Raw genomic sequence first — 10,412 nt, forward strand, 5'->3', positions numbered from 1 at the left:
ATAATGATGTAGGGACTTCGATTTTAACTATGTGAAGGTTGGCAATTCTGTGGAAACACTACGTTCAAAGAGGTGGCGCCAAAAAAAAGCAATCCAAACACTGATAAAGCAATTAATCAGGTCGTATATAATCTTATTTATTAATTAAACTAAATTTCTAGACTTTATAAGTCACGGGAGCTTCGACGAATACCCCAAAATTCCATGGAAGACGGAGAGGACGAGAGGAAGTCGAGCGAATTTAGAGTGACGTCGCCGCCGCCATATTGGTCTGACAAGTTAACGCGGGAGTTTGTCAATGTTTACGTAGAAGCAAGGCACGGGCACTCCATAGGATGAACTTTTCAGCTACTTTACCTCCATCTATAAAAATCTGGCCTTAACATAAATTATTGTTTCCGGCTTCTGATCTAGGTGGCGCTTGGTATTTTAATTCAAGCGCAGCAGTCGTTGACAGATTCTTGGAATTCAAATTTGTGCAGAGTCTGCAAATTTGCACTTGCATTTTGTTTTGCACTTTCGTTAAGAGTTTTATTTTATATTTTGTTTTGTTTTAATTTCTATCAAATCCATAAAAAGAAAAAATAGCAAAGATAAAAACCTATTCTTAAAATAGCAAAGACAAAAACCAATGTTTTAGTTAGCAAAGACAAACACCACATTTGGTGTGGTTGTTGTCTAGACTCTTCAAAATAGTACGGCCAGATTTTTATAGATTGCGCTAGATTCGGTATCAAAATGAGAGTGATAGAGTCGGCTATCTATACTCTAACTAATCTAAGCGTAGAAGTTTCTTGCAGGACTTGGTAAGAAATGGTGTCTTGTGTTGCTCCTGGTTGTTGCAACCATACAAATAAAAAACAAACTGAAGTTCCATGCTTCTAAGATAACCTATCATCTGTGAGTACTTTTAATTTAACTTTTATAAACCTCGTGGATGAAATCAGCTGATCCAGCGTGTGGAGGTTTTTGAATCCGATTTATTTTGTGACTGTTTTCTTATTATTATTTCGCTTTTCGACGTTATTGGTGTGCTTCTTTTCAAGTTTTCGACTTTATTTTATTTAAATTATTAATAAGAATAAGTTTGACATTAGTTTTCATTATTTTTTTATTATAATCAAACCATTTGAACCATTATCAAATCTAAACTTGAGATGAAAGGCAAGGTAGTTATAAAATGAAATTTTGCAGTGATGTTCATTTGTGTCAAACAATGTATACAAGAATTCAACCCCTAATAATTGAGGGTAAAAGATAAAAAATGTTCAAATAGGTTCAATTTGTCTCTGCTGAACTAAATTTTGCAGGTATGTCTATTTACAATTGGACTCAAACAACTTGTAAAAAATTAGTCACTACGATTTATAATAATAATTTATAGTTTTTGAATTATCCAAATTTTAATCTTTTAATTTTAAATTTAAATCTGATCCTTAAAAAACTACCTTTATTTATTGATTGCAATGTGGGGCTGAAATTTTTTATCAATAATTATCTATCAATTGAAAACTAACATATACAGGGTCCGGCAGCACTTGTGGTCACTCTCAAAATGGTATTTAATAAGATAAAATTTTAAAAATTTGATCTTTATCACCGATACTTTTGGCGTCGCGACGCCTTAAAAGTGTAATTTTTGGCTATTTGTGTGGGTTTTGGAACCATTTTCTAATTTAATTTTTTTCAATATAAGTGTGATAAAAATATTTCAGTTGTCATTTTTATTTAGATTTTATGAAAATTTTGTTTAAAATTAAAGAAACAAATGCTGTTTTATCAAGTAATTATTAGTTTTCAAATTAATTACGTCAAAATTGGGACCTGCGTTTACACCCAATTGGTCAACATTTTTCCTTTAGTTCGCTTTAGATTTTAACGAAAGTCTTATTTAGTAAAATTATTGCTTTTTCCAGGTAAATTAACGATTTCAAGTGTCCAAAAGGTGCAACACACCCCCGTTGATCAAAATTAACCTTCATACCAATGAATGAAATTGTGAAAATTTGATGTAAACGTAGTTTGCCATTCCTCTATCATAACATAATTTGCATTAGATTTAAAATAAAAACTAAGATAATTTTGTCACAATTATGTTAAAAAAAAAGAATTATTAGTTTTCAATTTTTGATCCTTAATCGTCTCAAGTGTTGATTTTATTTTATTCATAAGTAGTTTAATTAAACAGTTAATAACTAAAAGTTGGTCCATGCTTATTCAAAATAACTTAAAGCGAAATAATATTAATATATATCTCCATCCGCTCGATCTGATCTGATTTCATAGATATGTACGAGACGTATCATGGATATCCTGAGGTAGTTATAAAAATAATTATAATAATGTTTCAGGTTTCCAAAAAATTCAGAAATGCGTCAAAAGTGGATAGGTGTGGTGCAAAGAGCTGACTGGAAACGTACCAGTTACAGTGCTTTGTGCTCAGTCCATTTTTCAGAAGATTGTTTTGATCGAACCTCACTAAATGTGACAAGATTACGCCCAAATTCAGTTCCAACGATTTTTTTAGCATCTCCCACTTTACAAAATGTAATCATTGAAACCATCACTAGCTTATTACTTGTATCATATGTTTTTTAGAATCTGCCAAAATCTGGAACGAAGCGCAAACTAAAGTTAACTTCAAGTAGAGAAGAACTTATTCCAAAGACCTCAAAGAATGGTGCAAATTCCAAAATATCAAATTCAATTAGAGAAGAACCTATTCCGACCATTTTAAAGGATGGTATAGTTTCCAAAATACTATCAACTTTAATTAGAGAAAAACCTATTCTAAAGACCTCAAAGGATGACACAGATTCCAAAATACCATCAACTTCAGTTAGAGAACAACCTATTCCAAGCACCTCAAAAGATGATTCGGAGTCCAAAATACCATCAATTTTAATTAGAGAAGAAATTATTGCGACCACCTCAAAGGATGATGCAGATACCAAAATCCCATTAGATGAAAACGCAATGGAAGATGATTCTTCTAAACAATTGATGACATTGCCAGATAAGACTACGTCATTTCTATCTGAACCCCTGAACTTTTGGTAAACTTTCGGAAGAATCTTGCCCTTATTTCTTAAAAAACATGGTTTTAGGTATGACTCTTCTGGCAAATCACCAATGGAAGTGTATTTTACCGAAAAAATTCAAACATATAAAAAGCAAATAAAAACGCTGCAACCGAATAATAGACGTCAGCAAAGAAGGATTGCGAGCATGTTTTAATGGTTTAAAAATGTTTTAAAAGATTTAAGAAAGCGCAACCTGTTTTTAGAAAAAGAGGTCAATATCTCAAGATCAAACAAGAACATTTTAAGAGAACAAGTTTCCCAAGTTCAACGTCGTGATCCCAAGGTATAGGTTTGCTTTAAATTATCAGTTATCGAAAAACTTCATAAAATTATTATAGTAAAAGTACAATCAAACGCATGAAATCTCGATAAATAAGAATCATATGTCAGTCTTTAAACACCCAAAAAATATTATCGTCAAATAATATTCACGTTTTTTTATTTTTGAAATTTGTTAAGATAGCGAATTCTCTTATCGTAGAATCACTCATTAATTTATCAAGAAGGCCATGATTCCATTAGTCAACCGGCTGCTGTCAAGTGTCAATTAAACGTCACAGTTAACCTAAAAATTCAAATGTTTACTTAAATATTTTCATACTGAGATAATGTTTCTCTATTATTTAATCGCCACATTATCGATTCTTCTATATTTGCACGGCTTTTTTCCAATTCCAGCAAGACCGTCGTACGAGGGACCTCCAAACAACGTTACTGCAGCCCACCCCAAGTTCAAACGAGCTGTCTTTGTGATAATTGACGCCCTGCGTCTGGACTTTATTACCGAATCGGAGACTCCATTCCTGACAACAACGTACAAAAAAACTGGTTGCTTCATTCATGTTAAAGTTGAGACTCCAACTGTGACTCTGCCCCGAATTAAAGCCTTGACTACTGGAAATGTACCTCAGTTTGTAGATATTATTCTTAATTTGGCGAGTCCGACGAAAGTTGAGGATAGTTTCATTCATCGGGCGCAAGCTAAAGGCAAGAAGATCGTTTTCTATGGGGACGAGATTTGGCTGCGGTTATTTCCTGAGACGTTTTTAAGGAGTGAAGGGACGTCGTCGTTGTTTGTGAAGGACTTTACGGAGGTGGATGATAATGTCACCAGGAACGTCAGAGTGGAGGAGGCTAAAACGGACTGGGATATCATGATTTTACATTACTTGGGTCAGTAGTAACAAGCATCTAAAAAATTAGTATATTTTGCAATGAGCATAGAATGGTACTCATTTTCCACGAGTATGAACATTCGTGTACGAGCCGAAGGCGGGAATTTTACAGTGTACTTTTTCTATGACTGCACTATTTCATTTATTCGTGCAAAAGAAACAATGGATGATGACTGATGTGTGCATTTGTGATGTTGCTATGGCATTGGCTGTCGCACAGTCAACTTGTTTTTTGACACAGCAACGAGTGCGGAATGAAAAAGTCTACTACTTTTACTAACAATGAATTTATTCACAAATAATACTTTTTAAAACAGTTATAGAAAGTAGTAAAAAAGAGATTTTTAATCATAATCGTAATATGATTATTATACGAATTATCTACAATACTTCATCCACCACACTGTTTCAGAGTCCACAATTTTATCGAAATTTGTTAATGCCCAACGTAAAATGCCAATTTTTACACGTTTTTTTACGTAACTTTGGGTATTCCTGGCCAAGCCGTGAGCGTCATATTTTCACGTGTTGAAATATGAATGTCACTTTTACTAAAACCTCAATTTTTAACTGTTGTAGAAAAAATAATAAATTTTGTAATAATTCCAGGCTTGGATCATATCGGGCACGTGTACGGGCCCAAGTCGCCACTTATCCCGCCCAAATTAAAAGAAATGGATTCAATTATCGAAGAACTCTACAAATCCCAGGAAGACACGCTTTTCTTGATAACCGGTGACCACGGAATGAGGAACAGCGGAGGACATGGGGGCTCTACTTATCCAGAAACCAACGTACCACTATTAATACTAGGAATGCCCTGCCAAAACGACACTGTTGCGCAAATCGACATTGCCGTCAACCTCGCAGTTTTGCTTGGTTTTGACATCCCAGCCACAAGTATTGGCCAACTTCAAGACAATTTGCTCCACCAACTCTCGGAAGCCGAGTATCTGCGTGCATTGAAATACAACACTATTTTATTGAGATCGAAAATTGATCTATGTGAAGAGGTAATCCAGACTGCCGACCACTTTGTGGAGTTATTTCTACTAAACAACGACAAGAGTCTGAAGGACAGTGCGGTGCAGATGTACAAGAAGTGCGCGAGGGATATCAGCGAGAGGCTGCAAAAGACTTCAAGTCAACAAAAGCTGGATTCTCTGGTTATTGCGACAATCACCGCACTCGTCGTGTTGACAAAAATTCTGCAGAATTTCACTGTGTTGAAACAGAGGGATAGTTTTGAGCAAGTTTTTCTGTTGGCTTCACTGACCTTACAATTCTGGGACTGGCCACAATACGTTGGTCTTATTGTTGTTAGTTTATCTGGTTTAAACCTCATGAGGAATCTAGCTCGTTTTGACTTGAAAGACTTTAAAATGATTGATTTGTCTTATTTGACGCTGCTCTCATGTTTGCATCCTATTATATTCCTGTCGTCTAGTTTTTTGGAGGAAGAGCACCAGTACTGGTACTTCTTCACCAACACATTTATAATGTTAAATGTAATCAAAAGGACGGGTTGGGTTCAATGGGTGATCTTTGCCACAGCTCTTAGATTCATTAGAACCATTAACCAAGTGGGGGATAAGTGGGCAGGAGAGCCGGATCTGGCAGACTGGCTGCTGAAGAAAGAGAACTCCACTTTTCTACAATTGATTTTTATCGCCGGTTTATGCCTTTCTTTTTATTGTAACAAAGTGTTTTCCAGAACCAAAGTCGGCAGAACTTTAGATCTCTTGATTTTCCTTTTGGTTTATGTTTTTAGGACAGTCGGAAAGGAACATTTTATGTTAGGCCAACTAATATGGTTCCTCATATTGTTAAAATTGCCATTTTCTTTTAGGAAAAGGGAAGGATTCCTACCAGTCTGGATCCTCATCATTGTCTTATTACTTAAACCATATAACGTGGCACTAGTCCCAGTGTGTATTTTCGCCAGTCAGCTCTTCCACAAAACTCTAAAAAACGAAAATCTAATTTTGGCGCATTGGTGGTTGGGAAATTTACTGTTTTTTGTACAGGGTCATGATAATAGCTTAGCAAGTGTGGATATATCTTCAGGATATGTGGGTTTACAGGAGTACAACCCTTTACTTGTAATCCCGCAGGTACTATCCCACACTTACTGCTTCCCAGTATTAAGTCACTTATTACTTTTTACTAGTAAAGAAGTAAGTGTTCCTAAAAGTCTTTCCATTTTTGTATTATTTCGTTTGTACATAGTAATAGTTGTATTTCTAGTCACATTCTTACAAAGACACCACTTGTTTATTTGGTCTGTTTTCGCGCCAAAAATGTTTGTAGAAGCCAGTCATTTCGGATTTTTGTTTATTGAAATTTGTTTTTATTATACAAAAGATTTAATAAAGAAATGTTTTTAATACCTATTGAACAATTACACAGATTAATCCTCTGGTTTGTCTGGTGGTGGACCACAAGGTTGCAACATTTTCTCCATCAAATTAAACCGGACGCGAGCTTTGGACTCGTTTTCACAAACTGCGAAGTAGTTGAGTAGATCTGGATGTCCCAAATAGCTGGAATAGCTGTCTCTGTGCTGATTAACCAACCATTCATATTTGGTGATTTCGGAATGTCCAGTTCCTATGTATTTGGATTGTAAGTGCTCTAATTGACTGTGAATGTTGTAGCGATCACCCATCGTTACTGAAATTGCGACAATTATTTATAATTTGCTAAAATAACAAATTTGTATACTTACTCTTTTAACCTAACTTTCTCTGACAGTTGACACAAAACAAGTGCGTTGCGCATGCGTAGTGGACGTTTTTGTTATGGTAAGTACAATGCGAGTGAAGATTTTTAAACCTAGGGCGTAGTTTCTAGATTATAATCACGTCCCATAATTGTGGTTTTATTTTAGAACCAATGTTGGTGTTGACACGACGCCACTGCATCACATCAGATGTTCTCTGGCGCATGAGCATTAACGCGATTTGCTAATGCGCATCCGTTTGTTTGGGTCTTTTTACATCTTTTCATGTGTATAAAAGGAACTCTTTTTAATCTTTAATACCATTTTCTGTGGATCTAGGAAGTTCCATGCTATTTCAGTTTTCTGAGATACATGTAAATAAACGTATAAACCACAAAAAAAAATACTTGCTAATGGTGGATGCGCCGGGTGATCGCTAGACGTAAACTCCGCACTATTGAATTTGAATACAATGGAACTTCGATTAACCGTGCTCTAAGTGAGCACCAACCTGCACAATGAGAGCGACAATTAAATTTTGACGCTAGGAAAAAAAAATAGGCAAGCAAAGGAAGCAGTTGATTTGATGATCATCTGAACTGTAAACAGAAAAATTTTGATTTTTATGACATCCTCAGTTTAAGAAAATTTATAACTAACGTACGAAAAAAGTGTAAAACCGTAAAAAACAAAAACTTCGTACTTGAGCCCCTAAAAACTTGGTAACATGACATACATAGAGAGATATACGCTAATATAGTATGCAATTCGTTAAAAAAGTGGATTCGATTAACCGTGTTTTTCACTTATCCGTACGACCCTTCCCTTCCATTACCCCGGATAATCGAGGTTCCACTGTATTCATAATAAGTTTTTTGATAACAAAACTAATTGAGTCTGAAATAGTTATTTGTGTACCAAAGCCAAAAAGTGTTTCTTTTTTGGCCGAGGCCAGAAAGAAGGCGAGGGCAAAATGGCACTTTTTGGCCGTGATACACACAAGATTTTTTAGGTGACATCTTTAAATTTACAAGTTAATTAATTTTTATTTTTGATTTATTGATTTAATCATTTATAACAACTGAATAATTGTAAATATTTATGAATCCTTCAGAAAAGTTCATATTTTCTTTATTTACATTTGCAGTTTCGGCATGTGTAGCTTCACAATTTGTATGAATTAGGTTTGATGTACTTTTTGATGTTGTTGCAGCAGCACTGCTAGACATGTTTATTTTCAATAATTCAACACGTCTTTGTTACACTTTACAGCAGTTTGTCGATTTGATTTTTCCCAAATAATTATAAAATTGAGGGTAATGTCGGTGTCTTGATATAATATGCAAAACTATGGATAGATGGCGCCACCATAGAGCGGCCAAAAATGTTTGCGGCCAGAAAAGACTTACTTTTAGGCCGCTTTTGAGGCCTAAAAATTCCATTTGCAGTTTAAGTCGCCTAAAAAAGTACTTTTGTGCGCCTCCGTCATTTTTCATGAGATTTGTGTTACTCATTTGCGGCAAGAAAATCACCTTTGAATAATATCTAGGCAGTCAAACGTGACATTTCGTTTAGTTGGTTTTATTTTGCAAGTTGGCATCGCTGCATAAATGTCAATTGTGTTAACTTGTGTGCCGATTTGGAGACCAATGACCTTTGAAAATAATAAAGGTAGATTAATTAAGCAAAGATACCACAAAAAATTGCTGAAAAACGTTTGAATTTAAATTAATCTGCAAACGTTTAATTTCAATGGGGGTGCTACCAATCCATTTCTCAGCTGATGAAATTCCCTTAAATGAGGGAATGACGTTTCAAATTCAAACCAAAAGTCAAAATAAATTTCTATTAATAAATGTCGGCGCACAAAATTTCGTGTTTGACACTGTTTGAAATGCTGGGAAATTGAAATCCTCGCTCTCCGGGCTCGGATTTCAATACTTTCCTTGCTTTTCCAAAAGATCATTTTCTAGCCTAGTGAAACAAATAACTATTTCTGATTTACACAAAATTTGATTCGTGACTAAAATTTTTTCTTGACGATCTGGTAACAGAAATCGATAAAGATAGTTTTTCGAAGTTTCTTCAAGATTTAACAAAACTTGAATTTTTCTAAAAAATCACTTCGTTTTATTAATGGGAAATCAATTTAATTACTTTTTCAATGATCTATTATACAATTATAAGGTTTCAAGAGAAGAATCACAAAAGTGAACGCGGTGTACTTACTAGTAATTTGGATCACAAGACCGGAGAATGCTCTTTTGGAAGTCCGAGTGAAATTGCAAAGACGCGCCGAATCGTAGCAACATGAAGATTTTTAAAAGCATTTTTAAACGTGTAATCCAAACTTTTTTTATGTCAATAGAATTTAAAAAATAATATTTTTTTTGAATCCAATTTTTTTTCTAATTTGCTCTTAAAGGCCACTTTAGAATTAGTAAATTGACGTACAGTTATTAGACACTAACTAAGAGGTTTGTAGAAATGGGAGAAACTACCAAAATGCCGAACACAAATTTCATTTTGACGTCAGTTTTTTATTTTAGGTCGGATCAGATTTATTAACCTTTTTATACATACTTATCTTAAATTATTTACATAAAGATGATAAATTAAAAATCATAAAAATAATGCCAATGACAACAACATTATAACAGCCTGTATTGCAATTTTTCTACTGGCGGCTTTATTAACCGGTGCTTTTGTAGAAGTAGTACCTATAATAAAATGAGTACAAAAACGTATAGGAAACTTATCGTTACAACTTACTGCTAATTGCTTCTGTTGAATTCAGAGTAGAATCACCTGTAAGGAGAACTTTAGTAAAATTTACTTGTAGTATATTATAAAAATACTTGTAACTGATGCAGGCTTTGTTTCCGTTCTTGTATTTAGAGTAGTAACTACGGGGTTTGCGGAAGTAACCGAGGCACTAGAAGAACTCATTGTGTTTGTTACTTCTGCTTAAAATGAAATATGTATTAGCAAAAACTAATTTTATTAGTTTATAATTATAATATTCATACCATTTGAGGGTACTATTGTAGTTTTCTCAAGAGTAGTCTGTCCTAGTGTAACAGTGACAACTGCACAGAAGATCTGAAATAAGTAGTAAATACTCACTTTTAAGAAATTACAAGAAACTTTCATTTACCATCAGAACAAGGTCGCACTTCATCTTGCCTCAAACTTCTAAAACAGCCAATATTTTGTCTCTTTTATACAATCCAGGATTTTCCCTCCTAAATCTTTATTTGCAGGAAATGATAAGTAAGGCATTTAGCACGCAAGAAATGGTTGCAAGTTATATTTAGCATATAAGCTTTATGCAATTATTACTCACAGCGTCATTTTATTTAATTAGTATTAAGACTTAATAGCACTGTTTGCTCAAGGGCAGGGGGGGATTTTTGTGTTTATACACTTTTT

The 10,412-nt window shown here is 34.3% G+C and overlaps 4 protein-coding genes across 6 annotated transcripts; 2 read left to right on the plus strand and 2 right to left on the minus strand.

The window, feature by feature from the left end:
- Positions 1-33: 33 nt before the first annotated feature.
- LOC148180226 (uncharacterized) lies at positions 34-3,852 on the plus strand. 3 transcript variants are annotated; one of them, XM_088049923.1, is made up of 7 exons: positions 34-72; positions 162-269; positions 801-900; positions 2,352-2,547; positions 2,599-3,056; positions 3,108-3,366; positions 3,762-3,852. In XM_088049923.1, the coding sequence occupies exons 4-6, from the start codon at positions 2,371-2,373 to the stop codon at positions 3,235-3,237; spliced, it is 765 nt and encodes a 254-aa protein (XP_087906049.1). In that variant the 5' UTR covers positions 34-72; positions 162-269; positions 801-900; positions 2,352-2,370; the 3' UTR covers positions 3,238-3,366; positions 3,762-3,852. The 3 variants fall into 3 exon arrangements, with proteins under 3 accessions (XP_087906049.1, XP_087906048.1, XP_087906047.1); XM_088049922.1 differs by lacking the exons at positions 34-72; positions 162-269 and having other exon boundaries at positions 400-900; XM_088049921.1 differs by lacking the exons at positions 34-72; positions 162-269 and having other exon boundaries at positions 400-806.
- On the plus strand, positions 3,610-6,647 carry PIG-G (phosphatidylinositol glycan anchor biosynthesis class G). Its single transcript, XM_088049917.1, has 2 exons — positions 3,610-4,256; positions 4,868-6,647. Exons 1-2 carry the CDS (start codon positions 3,692-3,694, stop codon positions 6,643-6,645), a joined length of 2,343 nt encoding a protein of 780 aa, XP_087906043.1. The 5' UTR covers positions 3,610-3,691; the 3' UTR covers positions 6,646-6,647.
- Positions 6,576-7,202, minus strand: Sf3b5 (splicing factor 3b subunit 5). Its single transcript, XM_088049924.1, has 2 exons — positions 6,987-7,202; positions 6,576-6,931 (listed from the first exon to the last, which is right to left on the minus strand). The coding sequence occupies exon 2, from the start codon at positions 6,924-6,926 to the stop codon at positions 6,669-6,671; it is 258 nt and encodes an 85-aa protein (XP_087906050.1). The 5' UTR covers positions 6,927-6,931; positions 6,987-7,202; the 3' UTR covers positions 6,576-6,668.
- Positions 7,203-8,950: 1,748 nt separating this feature from the next.
- LOC148180229 (uncharacterized) lies at positions 8,951-10,161 on the minus strand. The gene is made up of 5 exons (XM_088035093.1): positions 10,138-10,161; positions 10,010-10,082; positions 9,839-9,943; positions 9,753-9,788; positions 8,951-9,700 (listed from the first exon to the last, which is right to left on the minus strand). The coding sequence occupies exons 1-5, from the start codon at positions 10,159-10,161 to the stop codon at positions 9,603-9,605; spliced, it is 336 nt and encodes a 111-aa protein (XP_087891219.1). The 3' UTR covers positions 8,951-9,602.
- Between the last annotated feature and the right edge of the window lie 251 nt (positions 10,162-10,412).

This window comes from Gnatocerus cornutus, chromosome 1 (assembly GCF_029298725.1).
Source record: "Gnatocerus cornutus isolate USDA-ARS CGAHR chromosome 1, icGnaCorn1.1, whole genome shotgun sequence".
Lineage (NCBI taxonomy): Eukaryota > Metazoa > Arthropoda > Insecta > Coleoptera > Tenebrionidae > Gnatocerus > Gnatocerus cornutus.